The following is a 24577-nucleotide window of genomic DNA, read 5'->3' on the forward strand; positions in this document are numbered from 1 at the left end:
AATTAGCCAGATTGAGCAGCCTGCAACCAACTAGTTTCACAGAGCACACCTGTTAACGGTCACTCTTTCTCTTTATTACAACTTGCACTTGTTACTGAACCAGGTTGGTTTTAGTGACTCGGGCGAGTTCCAAGGGTGTTGCTTTAGTTTTGGGCTAAAAGCAACCTATGAAACATTTTTCACTTTTTCTTCCCAGAATCAAACTTCATAGCTATTTTACAACCATCAAATAACTTTAAGGTGACTCATTAATTAAATGCCAACAACCTCTTTTAGATTTTCTTAATATTAATTATTTTATTAGTAAGGCAATTTTGCAAGGGTCAGTACAGCTTAAATCAGTAGCAGAAATAATCAAATAAGTAAAATCAATCATCTAGCCTATCTTTCCCTAAAACTGACACTGAGAACTAAAAAAGGGAAACTTTGAGAGAGACGGACGGAGTTTGGCATCTTGAACCCCAGAACTGGCCTGATGATGAAGGAGGTGTTGCAACAGCAGAAGGCTCACAGCGCTGATCGATGAGGGCAGCCGTCCCTGCAGGTCTGATGAGCTTCCATCTCTGCTTTGATGGTGAGGTCACACAGGACTTGGGTGCTAGCAGGAAGAGTACTGACTTAGAGCAGCAGGTCTCAGGCCTCAGGATGACTTCCTCTTGTGTGTAGCGGTCCTCAGCTTCTTGTCTTGCAGCTCTGTAGCTCCTTTCTCCTCATCTCGCGATCCTTCTGGTCCATTGAGATGTAGACGAGCTGGTCTCATGGAAGGAACACACCAGTACTTCATCTTTGCCTTGGTCTTTGGGGTCTGAACCCAGCTGATGAGAGAAGTGCAATTTGAAGCCACATGTTGCAGGGCTAACGGGTTGGTCCCCATGCGCAGAACTGTCTTCGGCTCTGTGGCCCCGGCTCTTCTTCAGCTGCGGAGTTCTTTGTCCATCTCGATCTTGGCTCGAAGCTCCCTGAAGAACCCAACCAAAGATTCCTCTTTTGCACCCACCTTATAAAGGGTTTATCCACCCTTTTGGTGCATTTGCATTGGCTAGCTTTGTTGCTGTGCCTGTCTCATTGGCTGACTACTTGGACAGATGATCTCATATCCATCACCGTTTTGGAGACATTATGACATGATGTCTGTTCTAATGACCCCGAGTTGCTCAACAGTCCTACGTCTGTTGCCTGCCCAACCTTTTCTTAGGAAAATTTAAGTTCAACAATAAGGCCTTGGTCATCTCTGCTCTCCCGTCAGTTCCTCTTTCCCCCTGACTTTTCACCTATCATCTACCTCCAACACAACATCAGTGACCTTTAAATATAGTTACACATTTTACACCATTTCAAGTTCAATGTCAAAATCACATTTATAACCTTTTAGTTTCTCTGGTTTAGCATTCATTCATAATATTATAATAACCATAACTTAGTTACTCTTGTTATAATCATAATGTGTGTTATTACAGACATTTCTGAAAAGAAACCAAGAATAGTCCATTATTCTAATTATTTGATACCAAGTTACAGTTACTTGTTTCACCTGTAAGTACTTCCACAAGTGTAAGAATAAGTGCAAATATTCTTACAATCAAACCAGCATCAACCATTGGTTAAACCAATATTAATTGTTGGTTTAATTATGAGTTATTATTATTAATTTAAGTATTTTACTCTGGGTTTTGTCCAATTACTCAAAATGTTTAGATTTTATTCTTTAAACCTTTAATGCTTTGAAATAAGGAATAGTCTGAACTATTTTTATACACATGCAGGCTGGAAACCTTCTTCAGAAAACCTGCTCTTCCTGTTTCATGACTCTCTTTCTGCCTATGATTTTTTTATGATCAGATAGAAAAAAGTAGAATTCAAGCAAAGTTTGCAGGACACAATAACAACCAGATTCATTTTATTACAGTCTGACTCTACTGTTGGGTCTTGATGTCACCTGTGTAATCAATTTTAAAGGTAACTTTATTCATCGTGATATTACTCCAGCATGGGGAAGTGGAATGAGCTCGACTTTTCTCGACACTATTGCAGAGGTAAATGGTGAAGCCAAAATTGCCTCAAGAGTTAATTTCTCTTGCACTTTTCAAACTTACCCCATCATTATTGCAGCAAAACTTTGGGGACATGAATGGCATAAGAAGTCTACTCTTGTTTATCTAGACTCACTCTGGTCTCAGTCTAGCATCAGTTCCTGCTTTGAGGAGCTGACATTCCAGTAACTCAGAGCATCTCTGACGTTGTGTTGCTTTCTTTGAAAATTCTGACTCTTTGCTCCAGATTCAGTAACTCATCCAACTCCAGTTCCACTGTCTTCTTCAAGTAGGCTGGATATTAATCCAACCTACTCCCCTGTAGTTCTAGCTCCTCAAGCACAATGCTTCATTCATTTATGCTTTTCAGATATCATCATTCACAATCATAAACTTTTTCTTCAGACAAGTCAACTGATCAGTTTCCCATCTCTCATCCATTTAATCTCTTCCATCCCAACTCCATCCTCAACCCCTATGAGCCAACCTTTATTTTCAGACCAGAATTTCAGCAAGCGTTTCATCTGAAGGTACACACCGCATCTCGGAATCTTGAAAACTAGCCACTTGAGTCTGGATCTCCAGTCATCTCAGTTAAGATCAGGCATGTCTCTCAAACTTTATTCCACCCATTCTCTTTCGCATAGGAGCCGCCTCTTCAGCATCCAGTCAGATCATCGTTCATCCCTTCATCCCTTCATCTCTGATAAGACAATTCAAGTTTAAGTTGCTGGTTATCCCCAGCGTGCAGTTCATGCATCCACAATAATCTTAGTGATTCATGACAAGCTCGTTCTCTCATCTGTTCTATTAAAATCAGACTCTTTTGGGGGTCCTATGCGGGCTTGGGAAAATAAGAAGATCCATTTCCCGAAGACCAAACCCCTACCCAGAATCTTCACCTCCCAAGCCCTCCATCATTCTCCCCAGATGACCAAATCAAGATCATTCATCCCGTCAACCCTTATCCTTTCCTTCTTTCATCCCTCATCCCTACATCCTTTCATTCCTATGTCCCTTCATTCCCCAAGTCCCTACATCCCTTCATCCCTCATTCTTTTATCCCTTACCCCTTCATCAATAAATCCTCAAACATATATCTTTGTGGCGTGGTCCTTGCTAGTGAAATTGAGTTAATGTGCTAACCTAAGTTTGGGAGCAGGGCCACTCCCAAACCACACCTCTAATTTTCCAGGCGGCCTATTTATACTCTGCTCACCCACTCATCTCAGCCTGTTATGTTTGGTCAACCCCACCCTCTCTTACCCTTTCTCTTTCATTTTATTCTCCTTCATTCATGACCATGTTTCGCTTCTTTGCGCTGCAGGTTTCGTCTAGGGGGGTCCTATGCAGGCTCGGGAAAATAAGAAGATCCATTTCCCAAAGACCAAACCCCCACGCAGAGTCTTCACCTCCCAAGCCCTCCATCATTCTCCCCAGATGACCAAATCAAGATCATTCATCCCTTCAATCCTTATCGTTTCATTCCTACATCCCTCATCTCCATATCCCTACTTCCCTTTATCCCCCATCCCTCATCCTTTTATCCCTCACCCCTTCATCAATAACTCACCAAATGTATATCTTTGTGGCGAGGTCCTTGCTAGTGAATGATTTATGTATTTATTAATTGAAAGAAATTGTAAGTAAATATGAGACAGAATACTTGTTTTTATGTTTTGTTGGTTGCATCTGAAGCTTTTGACAGAGTTAACCACCATAAGTTGTTTGTTAAACTGCAAAGTAAAGACATCTGCATATTTATTCAGGATATTACATTATTGGTATCCTCATCAGTCTGCACAAGTTAAGTGGAATTCAAAGGTTTCTGAACCTTTTTCTGTATCTAATGGAGTCAGACAAGGTGGAATTTTATCTGGTGTTCTTTTTATTTTGTACCTGTTGAACTAAATCAGTGGTACCCAAAGCCAGTCCTCGAGGGCCGGCATCCTGCATGTTTTAGGACGCTGGCACCTGGATCAAATTATGGCTCATTAGAAGGTCTAAGACATTGACATGCTGAAAAGGTCGTTACTACCACTAGGAAGAGAATTAAAACATGCAGGATGCTGGCCTTTGAGGACCGACTTTGGACATCACTGGACTAAATGATTGCAAGACTAGGTGTATGCGGGTAAACATCTTGTAAATCATTTAATGTATACGCAGACGATCTGGTCCTTTTGTCTCCCTAAAGTGCTGGCTTACAAGCAGTCACTCAGGGTCTGTGGTAGATATTGCGTCCAGTTTGACATCATGTTTAATCCCAAAAGGAATCTTGTTATGATTGCTACAACTAAGGAGTTTAAAGTTTGAGAAGATTAATTTTCTGTCTTTTAATTTAGCAAATAAAGTTATGAGTTTGGTTAATGTAAAAATTTCTCAGTCTTATTCTGATGAGTGATCTCTGTGATGATGATGTGAAGTGACACTGTTCTGAGGAGTACATTCAAGATAATATGTTGGCACAGAAATTTAGCATGAGTGCAGATGAAGTGAAAGTCCCTTTTTCAAACTTATTACACCTCTTTTTATACGGCCCATTAGTGGTGAAACTACAGCAAGGCAATGATGAAGAAACTGCAAGTAGCCTATCAGGACGCTTTTAGAATTCTTCTCAGACTTCCATGTTGGACATCTGCAAGTCAAATCTTTATCATAAGTAACCAACTTTTCATGCTTTGCTAGGGAATTTGATGCTTTATTTGCTGCTTGGATTTTTTAAGAGCTCTGACAACTGCAACACTTAGCGATGTTAGATACACTTTACCTTTTTCAAACATTGGGATAATTGTTTATCTGCTTTGTGATGGCTGTGTCCTCCTTTTACTTGATGATTATTATTTACTTAATTTTTTATATATGGTGTGGACTACTTTTTTGTCTCAAAATAAAGCTTTTGAATAAGTTGGCATAGAGTAAAATAACTAATTAGTTTTTCTTCTTGAGGTCCCTGGGGAGAGGCCTTTAAAACCATGGAAGAAAGCCACTGACATTTTTTTTTTCCATTCTCAGAAATGCAAGTTATATGCAAAATGGGGCATGTCTCCGACAGGGGCAATGGCAGCATCAACCACCACTCTCAAGGAAGAAACATGATGCAGATGAAGAATGTGCAGGCCTTGCACATGAGCTCCTGCTGACAATTCCTCTTGGGATCTTGCAGGGGTCGAAGGTGATCTTCTCCGGATGTCTTCTTTCTTTGGTGTCAGAAGTTTCTAGCACTTGAACACAGTGCTTTTTACTAGTACAAGAAAAGAAAAGCACTTGTACTAGTTACACACCCAAAACAGGTTACATAGCCTGTAATATAAAGAAGAGTGGAGAGGTTCCGTTTCTTATTAGGCCTAAGCAGGGACGACACTTATAGCACATTTGATCAAACTTCTCCTAGTGAGTTTGATCAATTGGGTTTAAACCTGGTCAGTTTCTTCATAAGGCATGGCCAAATAATAGTTATCAAACCAGTTAGTTTTCGTGCGTACTGAAGGGGCATGGCCAGGTCTCAAATTTTGAAACAAACTCACCATGAAACACAAAACCTTTATATCTCCTACACAAAAACTTGCTGAGACACCAATCCTTGGGACCGGGCCCATGTATTCATGTTTGACTCAGTTATTACAGACAAAAATATTGACAATCTGTGTTTATAGTATACTGTGAGAATGATGTAATATTAAAAACTTGTGTACACAGAATGAAAGCACAATAGTTTATCTTTTTAAATCAACTTCTGCTAGCTACTTACATTCATGCCTGTCAGTTTTGAACTTATATTTTTCCTGCCGCGTTGTCAGTCAATGCTAAAATGACTAAGTGGTAGCTCACTGTCAGCAAATATAATGGCGACGCCGTATTTGAAAACTATATGGTTTGAAATCACTCTGCATTAAAATATTTTGGCATCAATGTCATATATACAATAAGTCATCTGGTAATGACTTATTGAATATAAAAAAAAATAAAAAAAATTCCCTTCTCACCCTCCGCGGGTGGTCTGTTTCATCCTCTGAGCTCGGGTCCTCTACCAGAGGCCTGGGAGCTTGAGGGTTCTGCGCAGTATCTTGGCTGTGCCTAGAACTGCACATTTCTGGACTGAGATGTCTGATGTTGTTCCTGGGATCTGTTTGAGCCACTGCTCCAGTTTGGGGGTGACTGCCCCGAGGGCCCCGATGACCACAGGCACCACTGTGGTCTTCACCTTCCAGGTCTTTTCCAGTTCCTCCCTGAGGCCCTGGTATTTCTCCAATTTCTCATGCTCCTTTTTCCTGATGTTGTAATCACTTGGTATTGCTACATCCACCACAACGGCTTTCCTCTGTTCTTTATCCACCACCACAATGTCCGGTTGGTTCGCCATTACCATCTTGTCTGTCTGGATCTGGAAGTCCCACAGGATCTTAGCTCGGTCATTCTCCACCACTTTTGGGGGTGTTCCCCACTTTGATCTTGGGGCTTCCAGTCCATATTCTGCAGATGTTCCTGTACACTATGCCCGCCACTTGGTTATGTCGTTCCATGTACGCTTTCCCTGCCAGCATCTTGCACCCTGCTATTATGTGCTGGACTGTCTCAGGGGCCTCCTTGCACAACCTACACCTTGGGTCTTGTCTGGTGTGGTAGATCTGAGCCTCTATTGCTCTGGTGTTTAGGGCCTGTTCCTGGGCGGCCAGGATGAGAGCCTCTGTGCTGTCCTTGAGTCCAGCTTTCTCCAGCTATTGGTAGGTTTTCCTGACATCAGCCACTTCAGTTATTTGTCGGTGGTACATCCCATGTAGGGGCTTGTCCTCCCATGATGGTACTTCCAGCACCTTGTCTTCTGTTCCCCATTGCCTGAGACATTCGCTGAGCACATCGTCTGTTGAGGCTTTGTCCTTGATGTATTTATGGATCTTGGATGTTTCATCCTGGACAGTGGCTCTCACACTCACTAGTCCTCTGCCTCCTTCCTTACGGCTCGTGTACAGTCTCAGGGTGCTAGATTTGGGGTGGAACCCTCCATGCATGGTTAGTAGCTTCCTAGTCTTAACATCCGTGGCCTTCATCTCTTCTATTGGCCAGCTAATTATTCCGGCAGGGTATCTGATTACTGGTAAGGCATAGCTGTTTATTGCACGGATCTTGTTCTTGCCATTGAGCTGGCTTCTCAGGACTTGCCTTATTCGTTGGAGGTATTTGGCTGTGGCTCCTTTCCTTGTGACCTCATCGAGGTTGCCATTTGCTTGTGGTATTCCCAGGTACTTGTAGCTGTGCTCTATGTCTGCTATTGTTCCTTCTGGGAGTGAGACCCCTTCTGTGTGGGCGACCTTCCCTCTCTTTGTAACCATCCGACCACACTTCTCTAGTCCGAATGACATCCCAATGTCAGTGCTGTAGATCCTGGTGGTGTGGATCAGTGAGTCGATGTCTCGCTCGCTCTTGGCGTACAGCTTGATGTCATCCATGTAGAGGAGGTGACTGATCGTAGCCCCATTCTTGAGTCGGTATCCGTAGCCAGTCTTGTTGATGATTTGGCTGAGAGGGTTCAGGCCTATGCAGAACAGCAGTGGGGACAGAGCATCTCCTTGGTATATGCCACATTTGATGGACACTTGTGCAAGTGGTTTGCAGTTGGCTTCAAGGGTGGTTTTCCACAGCCCCATCGAGTTTGCAATGAAGGCTCTTAGAGTCCTATTGATGTTGTACATCTCTAAGCATTCAATGATCCAAGTGTGTGGCATTGAGTCATAGGCTTTCTTGTAATCAATCCAAGCGGTACACAGGTTGGTGTGTCGAGTTTTGCAGTCTCGGGCGACTGTGTGGTCTACCAGGAGTTGGTGTTTGGCTCCTCTGCTATTTATGCCTATGCCCTTCTGTGCCTTGCTCATGTATTTATCCATGTGCCCGCTTATCTTAGCCGCTATGATGCCTGACATGAGCTTCCATGTTGTAGAGAGACAGGTTATTGGCCGATAGTTGGATGGGACTGAACCCTTCGAGGGTTCCTTCTGTATCAGGATTGTGCGCCCTTCAGTTAACCATTCAGGGTGAGTCCCATTTTGTAGCAGCTGGTTCAGTTGAGCTGCCAGTCGCTCATGGAGGGCAGTGAGTTTCTTAAGCCAGTAGGCATGGATCATGTCAGGTCCTGGTGCTGTCCAGTTTTTCATACCCGAGACTCTGTCTTGGACATCTGCCACAGTGATGGTTACCGGGGCTTGTTCAGGGAGGTTGCTGTGGTCCTCTCGTAGAGAGGTTAGCCACTGTGCATTGCTGTTGTGGGACGCCTCCCTTTCCCATATGCCTTTCCAGTATTGTTCAGTCTCCAGCTGAATATATATATATATATATATATATATATATATATATATATATATATATATATATATATATATATATATATATACTGCTCAAAAAAATAAAGGGAACACTTAAGTGTTCACTTAAGTGTTTAAGTGTTCCCTTTATTTTTTTGTGCAGTGTATATATATATATTTCTTTAATTTTTTTTACAATAGACATGAGCTTGCAAGTAAACATCCTTTACTACTTGACACATCTCCAGTTCTTATTTCTCCGTTGAGAAATAAGAACTTACTGGCTGGACTTCATAGCCCAGCCACTTTTCTGTTATCGGTGGTCTTCTATAGGTCTTAAGTCCATAAAATGAAAAGAGCAAATATACAGTCGATTTGGTGTTTTTTTTTTTTTTTTTAATTTTACAGCTTATAACCACAGGCGAAGGGAGTCCTCATTCTTCGGCAGTGGATGAAGGTCATTGCATCCTCATATGCAACTTATGACTAAAACACTCCTCCTCCAATTAATTATTTCTTTTTGTAACAATTATTATGGAAACCTCTAACAGCACAAGCAATCCCAGTCTTCCTCAAAGCTACAATTATGACTTAGTTGTTACAATGACTGTCAAAACTGAGTTAGTTCACCACTGACTGGAGGTGCCTGACTGGAAGGCTTACACAAAAATCCAACTGACTATACATATTTCCGTCAAAAATAAGGTGGATAGAAAGGTCATAAATTATGACAAATGTCCTCCTAATGGTTCAGGGCTCTCTGGAAAAGTGATCAATTTAGCTGACAACAGTTTATCTCTAAGTCTATTAATAATGGAATTATTTCAGTTTTGTTTGAATTAACTGTTTTTTTGAAAATACACTTAAAGCTTTTTTACATATTTGTCGAAACTATCACTAATATGAGCTGGATAATGTGTGAAAAAAATCAAGCTCCTCCGCCTTATCCTGTGGTCCTGCTGTCAACAGCAGGATAATCTAAGAATTATTCTGATTTGATTTAACTTTATTTATTTAATCATTCTAATATTCCGAGTCTTAACATCCGTCTGTGAAAGCGAAGCGCTGCTGATTTTACATGTCGCCATATATTATTATTTATGTAGCGCTTCCGTACTATTATATTACTGATGCTCAGAGGAAACCACTGCGCATGTCTTGGAGCTCCGCGTGCGAGTAAAGGGGGAGCCGATGGGTGACCACAGACACGTAAGTCACGTTATTGCTCGGATTTTACGGCACCACCTTAAGTCCCTGAACTTCACATTTTAACAGAAAAAAAAACACAATGCGACTTGGATGTAATGAGTAACGCGACAGTTTTGTAGAAATGTAGTGAAGTAGAAAGTACAGATACTTACTGTAAAATGTAGTGGAGTAAAAGTAGAAAGTATCCATTATTAAATCTACTTAAGTAAAGTACAGATACACGAAAATTGTACTTAAGTACAGTAACAAAGTACTTGTACTTCGTTACTTCCCACCACTGGTTGTAACACATCTTTAAAAAGTGTTACAACCATCCCCTTACATACAACTAAGAACATTTTGATTTTAATAATTTTACAGAATGCCTAGGTAGTGGATACGAAAGACTGATAGAGGTGTGCCTGCAGATGTTTTAAGAAAGGCATCTGATGAGGTCACAAAGAAGAGCAAGTCAGTCAGATCAGTTGCGAAGGCGCATGGGATCTGCCATGTAACACTGAGCAGATACTGCAAATCACTGCAGAAGCTGAGAGAACAGGGTTCCAATGATCTTCCCAGTGTAGGTTATTGGAGCAGCAACAAAGTCTTCTCTGAGGTGCAAGAGGAAGTGTTGGCTGACTATTTGACTCAGGCAGTAGACCTTGTATTATGGACTTACTCCGTGTGAGGTAAGCATATGACAGGTTAATCACTGGAGACAAGAGAAGAATTGAATACCAGCGTAGGTGCTAGACAAACTGAAAAACATTTTGTGTCTATGTACTCTGATTTTCTATTCCTCATAAACATATCACATGGTGTGGCCTCTGTTTTTGTTTCTTTTGTGTAATTGTTACAACTTACCCCAGTAGCGGAGTAGGTTGTAACAAAGGAACACCATGTATTTGACATGACCTCATGAGGTCTGTGATATTCTTGCAGAGGTTTGAATTGGTGCCATTTGTAGTAAACAAATGTGGGTTGTTTGTTACTCTGCAGTAGTAAGCCCCGCCTACGTCTCACCATTCCTCGGACTCGCTACTGCCCAGTTCTCTGTCTAACAGGTCCGGAAAACCCCCAAAACTTCGGTCTTACCCTAGGGAAAGTTTATGGAGGATTAGCTAGTTAAACTGGGGGCGGAAAAGACTCGTCTAGCTCTAACTACCTTCGATCCAGAAGTTATGACCCTTTTCAGTTGAAGAGCAGTCAGCTGAGTAGCCCTCACAGCTGCATAACCCCTACAACCACTCCTGTTAACGGTAGCTCTTTTCCTAAAATAACGGCACTTGTCAACGACTAGATTGGGTTCAGTGACTTAGATTTAAGTCCCAGGGTCATTATTTTAACTCTCACCAGAGAAAAAATACAAAGCCAACACATCTCTAGAATCATGTATGTTAATTTCACTACAATCAGGAGAATCAAGTGATTAAAAATGACACAATTAAATTCACTGTCCACAATTCTCATTAATATTTTAGAATATAACTTTATTAAGCAAGTTTTAGCAGGGGCAGGTGACAAGCAGGTTAATTTTCCAAAAATTATGAAATCGGTAATAATATAATAAAATCAATTTAAAGTCAATCACATCCTGTCTTCATTCCTATCCCTAACCTGTGTCACTAAGTTTACTGAGCGAGGCTTTCGGGGGGAGAAGCAGGTCAACTCATACCCGATGGCACTTGGTCTCTGCAGCTGTAATTTTCAGATATCCTTGGTCAAAGTCTTTGTCCAGACGGAGCAAAGTCCTCTTTCAGAAGAGAAGCAGAGCAGAACTGTTTGTTGTCCTAATGTGCAGAATCTTTGTCATTAAATGACCTCCGTCTCTTCTCCAAGTCTGCTGCAGTAGAGTGGAGAACATTGGGTAGAGGCAGAGGAGTCGGTCGGATCAGGAACCAGGGTCGGGGCTGATGGAACTCGTCCCTTCTTGGCGGCGTGAAGTCTTTGAGCTTCCCTTGGTCCCAGGGTGCGGTCCTCTGCTGGTCTTCAGCCTGCGTCCTCTTGCTGGCTCCTCTTCTGCGCCACGGACAAAGAACCACTTCCCTCCCCTATCCGCTGGTTTTTATACTTTCTCGACCCATGGTTGTTTATGGGAGAGGTCTATGTGGCTTTCGAACCGTCCCACTGTCTGTGGAAAGTCCCTACCTCCCCCAACCATCACCTCCTTCATGACTCATTGTGGAAAGTCCCAACCTTCCCCAACCATCACCTCACCCATGACTCATTGCTGCAACTCTCTTCGGTACTTCTCTTTTTCCACCGGCCATCTGCTTTCCCAGCACCCCCGCCCAGCTCAGTGTACTAATTGCAACACAGTAAATTCTGTTTCTCACAATCTTAAGTCTTTCTACATTTCATCTCTGCAATTCATCACAAAACATAATCAGTTTGTTACTTTATCAATTATTACTTCAGTATGATTCTTCCTCACTCATCATTTCTAATCTTTTAATAATCAATGATTCTTATACAACAATCAAGTTGTTACTGTTAACTCAAAGGTACAAACCTAAATTTCCATAATGCATTATAACATTTTAACTGATTCAAAAATACAAAGCATACAGTTTGATTATACATTACAGACATTCTTACTTTCACCTGTGTATTATATTTCATACTTGTTTCTCTTAATCATCATCAAATCAATATACAAGATTTGCTGTTATTTCTCAGGCCTTTATTCCGTTTTCTGCGTGTACCTGGACAGATCTCACATTCTTGTACCAGTTTTCACGACTGGGTATTTTGTATAAAAGTTTGAAAACTCTAGCTCAAAAATTCTGTGAGTTAAAGGTGCTGGAGCAAAAAGTGTTACAACCATACCCAGTTTCCCCTATTTGTCCTATTTGATGTTTGTTGTGATGTATAGCCTACTCACAAACGAACGAGGTAATTAGTCCAAGTTTGTCGTTTATTGAACGTTCAGAAACTACAGCGGCTGTAATGAGCCACAGCAAAGGTAAACAAAAGGTAAAACAATCCGAAAAGACGATCAACTCAAAACCACTCTTTTTACTCTCTGTCGTTTAAGCACACCCGTTGCCGTGGCAACCGCCTGCCAAGCTGAGCAGCGATTTCTTTAAAAACACAGCATTCAGTCCGTTACAATATCAGGTTTCCAGGCTTGATATTTATTTCTCGATTATTAATAAGCCTCTCATGTACACAGCGGTGGTTAAATAGCTAATTTAAACTCCTGCTCTGCTCTCAGTCGGTCTTTGAGTCGCGTTTTTTGTTGTTATTAATGGAACCGAAACGCATTGAATTGCGCAACACCTTGTTTAATACAATAATTACTGAGATTTTAAATTTGAACACGTTTCGTTGATTTTTTTTATAATTATTCTTTTTTTAATGAAGCTACAAACGTTTAGGATCTTAGTGAATATTTTTGATAAGCCTGTCAGAAGAGGAATTGCTGGTCTCAGTGTCCCGGCGGCGATCAGTTTGTCACCTGCCGAGATCGACTCAAAACCTTCCCGCCATCGGCCGGTCGATCGCGATTGACGTTTTGGGCACCTCTGCACTACTGGTAGTAGTATATCACATACGGAGCGCCATTTATGCTCCACTCTCACACCAAACCTCTGCTTAAAGCTGCAGCACGTAACTTTAAAAAAGAAAAGATTTTAGATATTGTATGCATTAAAACTTTCGCTATGTAATAACATGAGATAGATGATCTCTAAAAAAAAGAAAAACAATCTTTGTCTCCCCCCTGTGTTCTGCAGAATTACTCTGCTCAGTCAAAAACAACCAATCAGAACCAGCATTAATCAGCTAGCCAAGCTATCAGGAAGTTTTGATTCAGTAACTCAATATTGTTATTTTGATGCAACCTGCATTTGACTCTGAATGAATATTTCTTTCTTCTTGACATTATTTGATATAGGCAGTGTTTTGAGATTTATTTGACATGAATAATTTATGGTACTGAGGACCTACTGTTAAATATTATTTTAGTGATTGCAGGTTTTTCAGTTGTCCTTTTGACTGAATAGCTGCTGTATTGTGCCTGCAAATATTTAGTAGTTTATGTCTAAATAAGGTAAATACATTGCCAGGTAATTTTTCCATTTTGCCAGATCACATAGCAGTATTTATACTTATGTATAAATACTGCTATAATTAGCGAAAAATTAACAGCCAATCTAGGTGATCGGCAAAGATTGGCCTTCAAGGGTGATCGGTATTAGAATTGGAAGCATAAAAGTTGATTGGATATATTTATATATATTTGACTTTAGCAATAACTGTTGGTTTCAGTGATTTAGGGCTGGGAGGATGGTTCCTTTGCAGAGTCCAAACCCCACCCTGTATCCATCTCCTTCACAGTAACCTAAGAAGAAGAAATAATCATTATTACAAAATACTGACATTCAGCTGTTACAGAAGAATATAACAATAATTAGACAGCATACATCAAAACAATACATAAACATTTTAAAATTATGATGAGGCTTGGTAGTCAGTATAAAAGTCACTTAAAAAATAAGATTGGAGGGTTGTGTTGATCTGAGACTGCAATTTAACAGATCACAGGAGAGAAGGTCGCTGGTTATGAAGCATGTTATGAAATAAGCAAATTTGCTGCTATTTTAATAAATGTCAGGAAGTGCAGTGTGTGGTGGTGAGGCAGACGCTGAGGACTCAGGTTGAAGTGAAGATGATGATTTAATGAAGGCAAAAGCTCAAAAAACAGTCCAAGATACAGGGAGCACAGTTGAGTGGAAGGCTAAAGCTCATAACTGGTAGCAACTGAATTACATGTACGGTAGCAACAGACTTAAGACGACATGTAACAACCAGGACCAGACGAAGACACAGAGACAACAGGTGGCATTAAATACACAAGGGGGTTCACAGAACGAGACACACCTGGGAACATTCAAGAGGGTAGACACGACAGCACGGAGACTCACTAGAAACAAAACCTAAAATGAACACACAGAGAAACTCAAATCTCCACAATAAGCCCTACTACTTCTGTTTAACCTCTATAACAACTTGGATGTAGACTGCTTTAAAGATCAAAAGCTCAGAGGGGTTAACTCTATATAATTTTTTGATGTTGGCACCTCTGAGATCTAGAATTGTAAGACTGAGATATAGAGGTAAAGAAAACTCAGTAGCTGCTGGTAGGCCCCAGACATTAAGGGGCCCCTATAAATGGTTGAATTCTAACATTGAGCGATTGATTATTGAGCGAGACCATAGATCTAAACATGTAGCATCAATTTATTGAGTATGACAATACTATAAAATTTTATTTAATGTATCCAGCAGAGAAAAAAATAATAAGTAGTACATTTAGGATTTAATTAGGAAATGTACTTTGTAAAAGTGCAAAGAATCCTGTTGATAGTTTGATTGTTGTGTTACCATGGCTACAATGTAGTGTAAACTTTGTGTTTGAGCTGGGTTTGTTCACATGTACATCACAGCAAATAATAACAACCAGTAATCAGTGATTAATTTTAAGCTGGCCAATTAACCTGGTCTCCTTCTCATAAACGTCAATAAATCTATATTTAAACACTGTTAGTTATGCTTAGAGGCTTGGGGAGCCTAAGTCATAATTCTGCCTAGGGCTCTTGTAAACACATATTTTAGTAATCAAGTAATCTATTGATTATTCTTAAAATTAATCGAGTAATCGCATTAAAGAAAGATAAAATAAAACATTGGTAAATCTAAAATAACAGCAGTATTACTATCGGATATCATTCTGTCAAATTTTTCATATTTGAGCATCCCTAACAATAACTTTTCTGTAGTTTAGAAAATTAACCTGTAACAATAATAGCTCTCCAAATTAACCTGAAGAAAAGTTTTACAAAAATCTGAAATTATATTCAATTTAATAATAAATTGAATATAATTTCAAATACGCTTATAAAAAATGTCCGTACTCCAGCTTTTAGTTTTTGTATTCCTCTTCATTCAGTTTAATAGATTAACTCTCACCTTGCCAAAACATTTATAGCTTTGTGTTCATGTTATCGACGGGATTTGACACCTTCGTTCGTCACATACAGAAACTTATCTACCAGCTATGTACCATCACAATGCGATCCACCACCCATTTGTTGAGACCGGGATGATATGAAATAAATGTTCTGGTTCATCCATAAAGCTACGCATCTAAAGCACACCCGCCCAGTGTTCAGTCTATCCGCTCACCTGTATAAATAATCCCACAGCCGTTCGCTCTGAACCAGCAGCTCCGGGAGGAGAAAGTTTGCTGTACTCCAAGCATTGCTCCCTTAATTTTAAGGATGCTTATTGGTTCCCCAAAAAACAACAAAAACCCGGACATTATCAAAAGTCAATAAAATCCTCCCAGACCAAACTTGGAAATTGGATGTTATGCTGCTAACACTTAGCTTTCGTCAACAACTCAGGCGCTGATAGTGATGCGCAATGCAAATAACGACCCAGCCGGAATATGGTGCGCTAAATAATAAAACATAACTTAATGAAGCTTCGAGGCAGATACATTTTCCTCGAGGAATTTTAATAATCGAGGTACTCAAATCATTCGAGGAATCGTTTCAGCTCTAATTCTGCCTAAGGCCAAGCCCTGCACGAAGAGCCACGGCGTTGCACTGGTCAGACTATTTTCTTGAACATGACAATGAGTTCATTGTACTCGAATGGCTTCCATTGTCACCAGATCTCAATTCAATAGAGCACCTTTGGGATGTGGTGGAACGGGAGATTCGTATCATGGATGTGCAGCTGACTAATCTTCGAGATGCTATCATGTCAATATGGACTAGACTCACTGAGGAATGTTTCCAGTACCTTGTTGAATCTATGCCATGAAAGATTAAGGCAATTCTGAAGGCGGTCCAACCCTACACTAGCAAGGTGTACCTAATAAAGTGGCCAGTGAGAGTATCCTGGATCTTTGATAGTATCTCATTATTACTGAGATACTATCTCAAAATAACAGGCTTCCATAGATTTTAGCACCACCTAAGTTTCGTTATATGAATATGTTATTCACCTTTGACAACAAAATGTCTAACCTGTGATGGTGATCTCATCTCCATTCTTCAAGAATGTTCTAGCTTTTCCTCCTCCAATGTCAATACTCTTTGACCCTCCCCAAGACAGCTCCAGCATGGAACCAAAACTGCCAGGGTTCTGTGGAAATAAAGTAAATTTTCATTTAGCTAGAGTCATAATTAAAGAAATATGTAAAGAAATATACCTTGACAACAATGCACAGTGTGATTATGTCAGCTTCTGCACTGTCAATTAAACATGACCTAAATGTGACCTAATGTTTACTCTTTTCATTATTAATGCAAAGTACATATTAATAATGTAGAATCCAGAAATCTGATCCACCAAAAGAAACCTAACCTACACACAATAATGATATCATTGCATACAGCTAAATAAAACTTTTTTCCTGTCCATTCTCATCTTCAGTTCTCGTATTACCTGTTGAAAATAAATAATTCTGTGTTTTCCTTCTATCTCTTTTAACTAGTTGCTAAGCTAAACCTAACGGAAATTACATGTTAGGAAATGCAAATGAGAGCTAGGGTTAGAGGGAATGACACACTAGGGAACGCCCTCTTTAGGGCGTAACTTGGCTAGAGGCTAACAAAGCAGATCACAAACTGTTCTTGGTTGCCATTTTGTCTGGCTAACTCCTAAAGGTGGCATGAGAAATGGACCAGGTGTATTTTGGTATTAATAAATGGAATTCATGAATTCAACTCACTGACTCTTCTTTAACCTCATATATCAAGAACTCAGCATGGAGAACGGATAATTCCCCACTTACCACAGTAACATTTTACATGCATGTTCTATTTTTTTTGACTCAGTCTTTTGTATTACATAACATTATTTTTAACCACAGAAAACACATAAGTTAAATTCCTTTTAACCATAAAATTATGATTAGCATTTTAAACCAGTTAAATCATTCTTAAATAATCTTTTAAGCTTTTGTAAAACATGACATGAAATACAATTACCAAGGAGCCTTAGTCTTTCTAGATCTAATATTCTCCCTTAGTTATCCTTTGTATCAGTAAAACTCTCTCTGAGCAAATGGGTTCATTACATATGTACTGTAAACTTTATTCTGATATAAAAACGGCACATTTAACATAAATGAAAAATGGAATTCCAATTCTAATCCTGCTGAACCTAGCAAATGATCTATAACTTATGAGTTATTCTAAATTATTTTTATGAGTCAGATGTAACACACAGCTGGAGGAAAAGAAGAGAACTGGCTCAAAATCAAATGCAGCTGGGTCTTTCAAGTGACCAGCACATCACAGATAGTCACTTATGGGTCCATGATTCAAAACCAAATACATCTTGAATGAGAAAATTGATGCACTAAAACATAATATCATCTCTAAGGTGGAGATTCTGCTTATGTATCTTAGAAAATATTAAGAAGAAGCAACAACGGCACCCCCAGAAAAAAAGAAGAAATCACTTGCTTATTCTTATTCCAGCACAACACAACAGAGAGGGAGGGAATAGAAAATTAACTTTCTAGATACATGTTCTCAGTTTGTGTACACTGTAAAAAAAAAAAAAGTCACTGTAGAATTTACAGTAACTTACTGGCAGCAGGGTTACCAGCCAGTTACTGTAATTTTTACGGTAAATAAATTACAATAACTTTACAGTAACCTTACTGTATTTTTTTTTTACAGTAGCCTTACTGTAATTCTATTAGTTTTACTGTAATTTTTACAATTTTACTGTAATTTTATTGCAGGTATACTGTAATTTTATTATAATTTTACTGTAATTTTATTGCAGGTTTACTGCAATTTTATTGCAGTTTACTGTAATTTTTATTACTGTCTTACTGTAATTTGATTAGTGCTACTATAATTTCTTTAAAATAGGACAGTAATTATATAACATGGTTACTGTGATTTCATCACATTTTATCATAAAAAAATAAATTACAGTAATTTTATAATAGAATTACAAAAAGTTGTCATTTTACAGTAGTTCATAAAACTGCATAGTTTGCTAGCTTTTAAAAGTATAAATGTGAACTTGCAACTTAATTTATCAAACTCTCAAAAATCTTATTTTTCTAATTAAAAAAAATATACATATATTTTAAAATCGCTTTATTTTATTGTCAATTTAGATTTGACAAACTGAAGCAAAACAAAATATAGTATTTTGCAACAGCAATATTTGCTTGTTACATAGAAGTCAAAGTATTGCAACCAAAGTGAAAAATACAATGATCTAAAAACATAACTGATACATTTACCCTCATAGTAATATTACATTGAATACATCCATCCATCTATTTTCTTCCGCTTCATCCGGGGTGGGGTCGCATGGGCAGCAGCTTCAGAAGGGAGGCCCAGACTTCCCTCTCCCCAGCCACTTGTTCCAGCTCCTCCGGGGAAACCCCAAGGCGTTCCGAGGCCAACTGAGAGACATAATCCCTCCAGCGTGTTCTGGGTCTTCCCTGGGGCCTCCTCCCGGTGGGACGTGCCCGGAACACCTCACTAGGGAGGCGTCCAAGAGGCATCCTGACCAGATGCTCGAGCCACCTCAACTGGCTCCTCTCGACGTGGAGGAGCAGCGGCTCTACTCCGAGTCCCTCCCGAATGACAGAGCTTCTCACCCTATCTCTAAGGGAGAGCCCCGCCACCCTGCAGAGGAAACCCATTTCGGCCGCTTGTATCCGTGATCTCATTCTTTCGGTCATGACCCGAAGCTCATGACCATAGATGAGGGTGGGAACGTAGATCGACCGGTAAATCGAGAGCTTTGCTTCTTGACTCAGCTCTCTCTTCACCACGACGGACCGGTGCAGCGTCTGCCGTGAAGCAGGCGCTGCACCGATCCACCTGTTGATCTCCCGCTCCCTTCTTCCCCCATTCGTGAACAAGATCCCCAGATACTTAAACTCCTCCACTTGGGGCAGGACACCCCCCCCCCCAACCCGAAGAAGGCACTCTTCCCTTTTCCGGCTCAAGACCATGGCCTCGGATTTGGAGGCACTGATCCTCATCCCGGCCACTTCATACTCGCCTGCGAACCGCTCCAGCGAGAGCTGCAGATCACGACTCGATGAAGTCAATAGGACCACATCATCCACAAAAAGCAGAGACGAGACCTAACCCTAAGGCCACCAAAACGGATCCCCTCAACACCTTGGCTGCACCTAGAAATTCTGTCCATAAAAGTAATGAACAGAATTGGTGACAAAGGGGAGCCTTGGCAGAGTCCAACTCTCACAGGAAACGAGCCCGACTTACTGCAGGCAATGCGGACCAGACTCTGGCACCGGTCATACACGGAGCGAACAGCGCATATCAAAGGGCCCAGTACCCCATACTCCTGCAGAACCCTCCACAGAGTCCCCCGAAGGACACGGGGAATGCTTTCTCCAAGTCCACAGAACACATGTAGACCGGTTGGGCGAACTCCCATGCACCCTCCCAGAGGTCGCGTTAACCGAATATTTTCCGTATTTGACTGGTTATTTTACGTGATGACGGAGAAATCTAAACACCATCCGTCGTTTGACAGAATAACATCCACTCTCTACCAACCGGTGCATGAACTTCACACCCCAGTCTGGTAGGTGGCGGTAATTGCACATTACAGTTTTTGCCAACCGCCAATAAACCAAAGGGAGAAGAAAATACATGACGTTGTTGACTACTGTTGGGTAAAATTAATCATTTTAACTAATCATTGTTTCATCATTTTATTTGAGTGTTTTATCTACATGTGTTCAGTTACCTTTGACCAGTTTAAGGTTCTTTCTTTATCTATAATGTAATTTCCTACTCAAGGGGTCCATCTGTTCTGTTATCTCAGCATTGTTCTACTGAAGAAGGTCATCATAATAAAAGCTAATTCCAATCAGAGTGGAGCAGAGCTCACCAATCTTTGATCCCGAGCGGGTTAGAGGTTGTGGATCTCTCCCTTTGCAAAGGAAGTCATAAAACCCTCATTTGTCTTGTGTCTGGTTCTATATAGGTCTTGAGCTAACTTTAAAAAACCCCAACAACTACATTTGAAAAAAATGTCAAGGCAGCTTAGAATATGAAGTTTCTTCAAAAAGCCCAATAACTGCAATCATGTTGAAAAAAGAGGGAGTGATGCAGTGGAGGATGAAGGACAAACAAGTAATCCGCCCTACACTACACGATCAACTTGTAGCAAGGAGGTCAGGCGGGAATACAGAATTCAGTGGGAGCAGGAGTTCTCTTGGCTGAGGAGGGAGGATGGAAAAATGTTTTGCGACGTGTAAAAAAGCCAATTTGAGAAACAGATTTGTTCGAGGGTGCACAAACATACAGAAATCAGCATTAAATGACCACCAAAAAAGCCACAGCCACATCAAGGCTTCAAGAGTGCTCAACCAGAGTGCAGCTATGATTAAGCATGTGGATAAATCACAGGTTGCCTGCAATAAGGCATTAAAAACACAACTTAAAGTTGTGCTGCATATGGCTAAAACAAACACCCCGAGCCACCTGTATCCTGACCTGATAAAGCTGTTACAGTCAAGTGGCTGCCCAAACCTTACCAGTGCACACATATACACTCACCATGAAACTGTCAGTCAGATGGAGGAAGCCTTGGCGAAGACCATAACCAATGATATTGATGACAGCATCGCCAGCAGCGATGCAATATCGCTGCTGGCGATATTGCTCTTCCTGAATCCGAGGTTCGACTATCCGACAGACCCTGTTCTCCAGGACCCCTGAATAGACCTTACCAGGTAGGCTTAAGAGTGTGACCCCTCTGTAATTGGAGCACACCCTCCCGTCCCCCTTTTTGAACAGGGGGACCACCACCCCAGTCTGCCAATCCAAGGGAACTGCCCCCGATGTTCATGAGATATTGCAGAGTCGTGTGAGCCAACACAACCCTGCAACATCCAGAGCCTTAAGGAACTCCGGGCGGATCTTATCCACCCCCGGGGCCCTGCCACCGAGGAGCTGCTCAACCACCTTGGCAACCTCGTCCCCAGAGATTGGAGAGCCCGACCCAGAGTCCCCAGGCTCTGCTTCCTCAATGGAAGGCATGTTGGTGGGATTGAGGAGGTCTTCGAAGTATTACGCCTACCGGCCCACAATGTCCCAAGTCGAGGTCAGGAGCACACCATCCCCACTATAAACAGTGTTGGTGCTGCACTGCTTCCCCCTCCTGAGACACCGGATGGTGGACCAGAATCACTTCAAAGCCGTGCAGAAGTCTTTCTCCATGGTCTCTCCAAACTCCTCCCACGCCCGAGTTTTTACCTCAGCGACCACCCGAACCGCATGCTGCTTTGCCTGCCGGTACCCATCAGCTGCTTCTGGAGTCCCACAGGCCAAAAAGGCCCGATAGGACTCCTTCTTCAGCTTGACAGCGTCCCTCCACCAACGAGTTTGAGGGTTGCCGCCGCGACAGGCACTGACAACCTTGCGGCCACAGCTCTGATAAGCTGCCTCGGCAATGGAGGCACGGACCACTCAGACATTGAATACAATGAATTAAATAATTACTAAAACAAAAGTGCCCAAATGTCAAAGTTTCCAAGCAAACTGCATGTCAAAGTCATAAAAACAATATTTCACCAGCTTTTTATGTAAATCTTGCAGTCAAAATTCTAAATGTCTGTCATTTTCTTCCTTCGAAGGAAGGAAGGGGGATCCAGCAATGTCAAAGTTTGAAGTTACATATTTTTCAAAACTTTATTGGAACCCCAACAGTACATCTTAAACATTTGGGCAAATTTAAGACTTGGTGAACAGCCAAACAAAACCAACATGGATGAGTTCTGAGTTGGTCTCAGTCCTGAACTTCTCCAGAAATCAAAGGGTTGCTAGAAGATAAAAAAAGAAAAACATGTTTTAATACATGAGATAAACAGCACATTAAACTGCATTTATGTCAGTTAAAGACAGACAAGATGAAAAGGAAAGATTTAGTGGACAGACACTCTCTATGACCTTCCTTCGTCGGAGGACAGGACAGATACAGAGAGACAGGCAGAGAAAAAGACAGACAGGGAGAGAGATGGAGTAAGAGAACTGATTGTGTGTAAACTTTTAACCATTTTAAAAGTTCCACTGGTAGTCCATGAAGGAGAAGAATGGAGACACACGGGTTCACTGCTGTCCTAGTGTTTTGCATAAGTTGTCCTGTTGGTTTTGATGTCACTTTTCCGTTTGCAGCTTTTGTTCTGCTTTCTGGGTTGAGGCCTATGAATCGCCTAGAAACAGATGGGAGACTGTTCAAATCAACCCTTTTGTTTTTTTAAGTACGTATTAAATTTTTAGATTAGATGCTTGTGAAGTACCACATATGTTTTGTAAAGGCATTACTGAAATAGTTCTCAAAGTTCTCACTCACCTATGAAAAAATACTCTAGGTGGCAAAAGGTGCTGGACCAGCTTGTGCCCTTGATGCAGTTTCCTGAAAAATAACAATGTTCAGTGATATTAGTTTTAATTTTATCTTAATACTCAGGTACAGAGAGACATTTCCATAGACAAATACATTCTGATCTCTCTATCCATATACAATGTTTGTAGACAGACACAGACAATGTATGTACCTTCTGTGCCTCTGTCTGTAGACCTAAGCAGCCCCAGCTCCAGACGAGTTTAACAGGGGGGCATCAGCTTATTTTGAGGGGGCAAAAGGAATCTATGTAGCAATAATAATATTACTCAAGTAAAAGAAAAAGTGCAGTAAAACTACTCTTATAAATACATTTTTTCTCCCAAAAAAGTTACTCAAGTGAACGTAACAAGTACAACCCACTTTTGAACATAAACAACATCAGTAGCCTGTAGACTACTTGTTGTCAAGCTTAACATGTTGTATTACTAGCTAGTCATCATTTAGCTAACATTACCTGCATCCAACAGCATTATTCAACTCAGTCAGTTAGTTTGGGGGTAAAACTGTGCCAAGTTCTTTGCATTTTGCTGCCATGATTCTAACACACCTGCGCAGCTTCAGCAAGAGCATCTTAGCGCTCATGCTGCGTTTAAAGGTGGCTCGGAAAAACAGGACGCGTTAACAACGGATTAAACAGTTTTAGCTGCTGAAAAAAAGTGACAGAGGGCACATATATGGGACGTGCGGAAGCCCCTACTGCAGGGGTGTCAAACTCCAGTACTCAAGGGCCGGTGTCCTGCAACTTTTAGATGTGCCTCTGCTGCACCACACCTGAATATAATAATCAGGTCATTAGCAAGGCTGTGGAGAACTTATCTACACAAGGAGGAGGTAATTAAGCCATTTCATTCCAGTGTTTTGAACCTGTGGCAAATCCAAAAACTGCAGGACACTGGCCCTTGGGGACTGGAGTTGGACACCTGTGCCCTACTGTATCAAATCAATATAGGAATAACAGAGTTGGCCGCTTTAAGGTAAAAACAACAAACATCTTCCAGTACAGGGGGGCACGGCTGATTCTGTGGGCAGGCAATGCCCCCCAATTCCCGCCCATGCCGCGGGGCCTGGACCTAAGGTTGGAAGATACAGTGAGATGGCAATATCTCACTATGTCTTGCATCCATTCGTCTATGGAAGTTACAGTGAGACAGACAATTGGAGTATCTGGGGCGGTGAGAGCGGTGAGGGGTCGATCTTGTCACCCCCTACAAGATGCCGCCCTGGGCGGTTGCCCATGTCGCCCATAACAGAATCTGGCACAGGCTGATCAATCACAATTAATCACTATGTCTAACTTTGTAAGCTTGAGATTAGGCCTGTTGCGATAAACGATAAATCAATTAATGGGACGATAAATTAAACCTATCGACCTCATTTTAATTATCGTCTTTATCGTCTCTTCCGGCCTTTTTTCTTTCTGTTGATGACACTGAATGAAAAAAGGCTCAGCTCTGGTGCTCTCCACTGACCCTCCCTTCCTCATTTCCTTAGTCTAATGTCCAGCGCACACGACACGAGTTGTCGGCCCATTTTCAAACCCACACCTTAGCCGACAGAAATCCTAGGTATAACGGTTCGATCGGGTCTGATTGTGCTTTGTGGTGTCCAGCCACATGGGCACAA

General features: G+C 41.1%; 1 protein-coding gene across 3 annotated transcripts in view; it reads right to left on the bottom strand.

Annotated features, from left to right (window-relative positions):
- Nucleotides 1–10983: 10983 nt before the first annotated feature.
- The window catches only part of fah (fumarylacetoacetate hydrolase (fumarylacetoacetase)), a 101526-nt gene continuing 87932 nt past the window's right edge, over nucleotides 10984–24577 (bottom strand). For 2 of the 3 annotated variants that reach the window (XM_081604962.1, XM_081604961.1), the window contains 2 exons: nucleotides 16555–16672; nucleotides 10984–13859 (listed from right to left, as the gene is read on the bottom strand). In XM_081604962.1, the coding sequence (XP_081461088.1) occupies nucleotides 13783–13859; nucleotides 16555–16672 (195 nt within the window). In that variant the 3' untranslated portion in view covers nucleotides 10984–13782. Of the gene's footprint in view, nucleotides 13860–16554; nucleotides 16673–22314; nucleotides 22371–22601; nucleotides 22761–22900; nucleotides 22964–24577 lie in introns of those variants that run through there. The other variant, XR_014086828.1, reaches the window with a different exon arrangement.

The sequence above is a fragment of the Poecilia reticulata genome, chromosome 3 (genome assembly GCF_904066995.2).
Source record: "Poecilia reticulata chromosome 3, P_reticulata-male-v2, whole genome shotgun sequence".
NCBI classification, from domain to species: domain Eukaryota; kingdom Metazoa; phylum Chordata; class Actinopteri; order Cyprinodontiformes; family Poeciliidae; genus Poecilia; species Poecilia reticulata.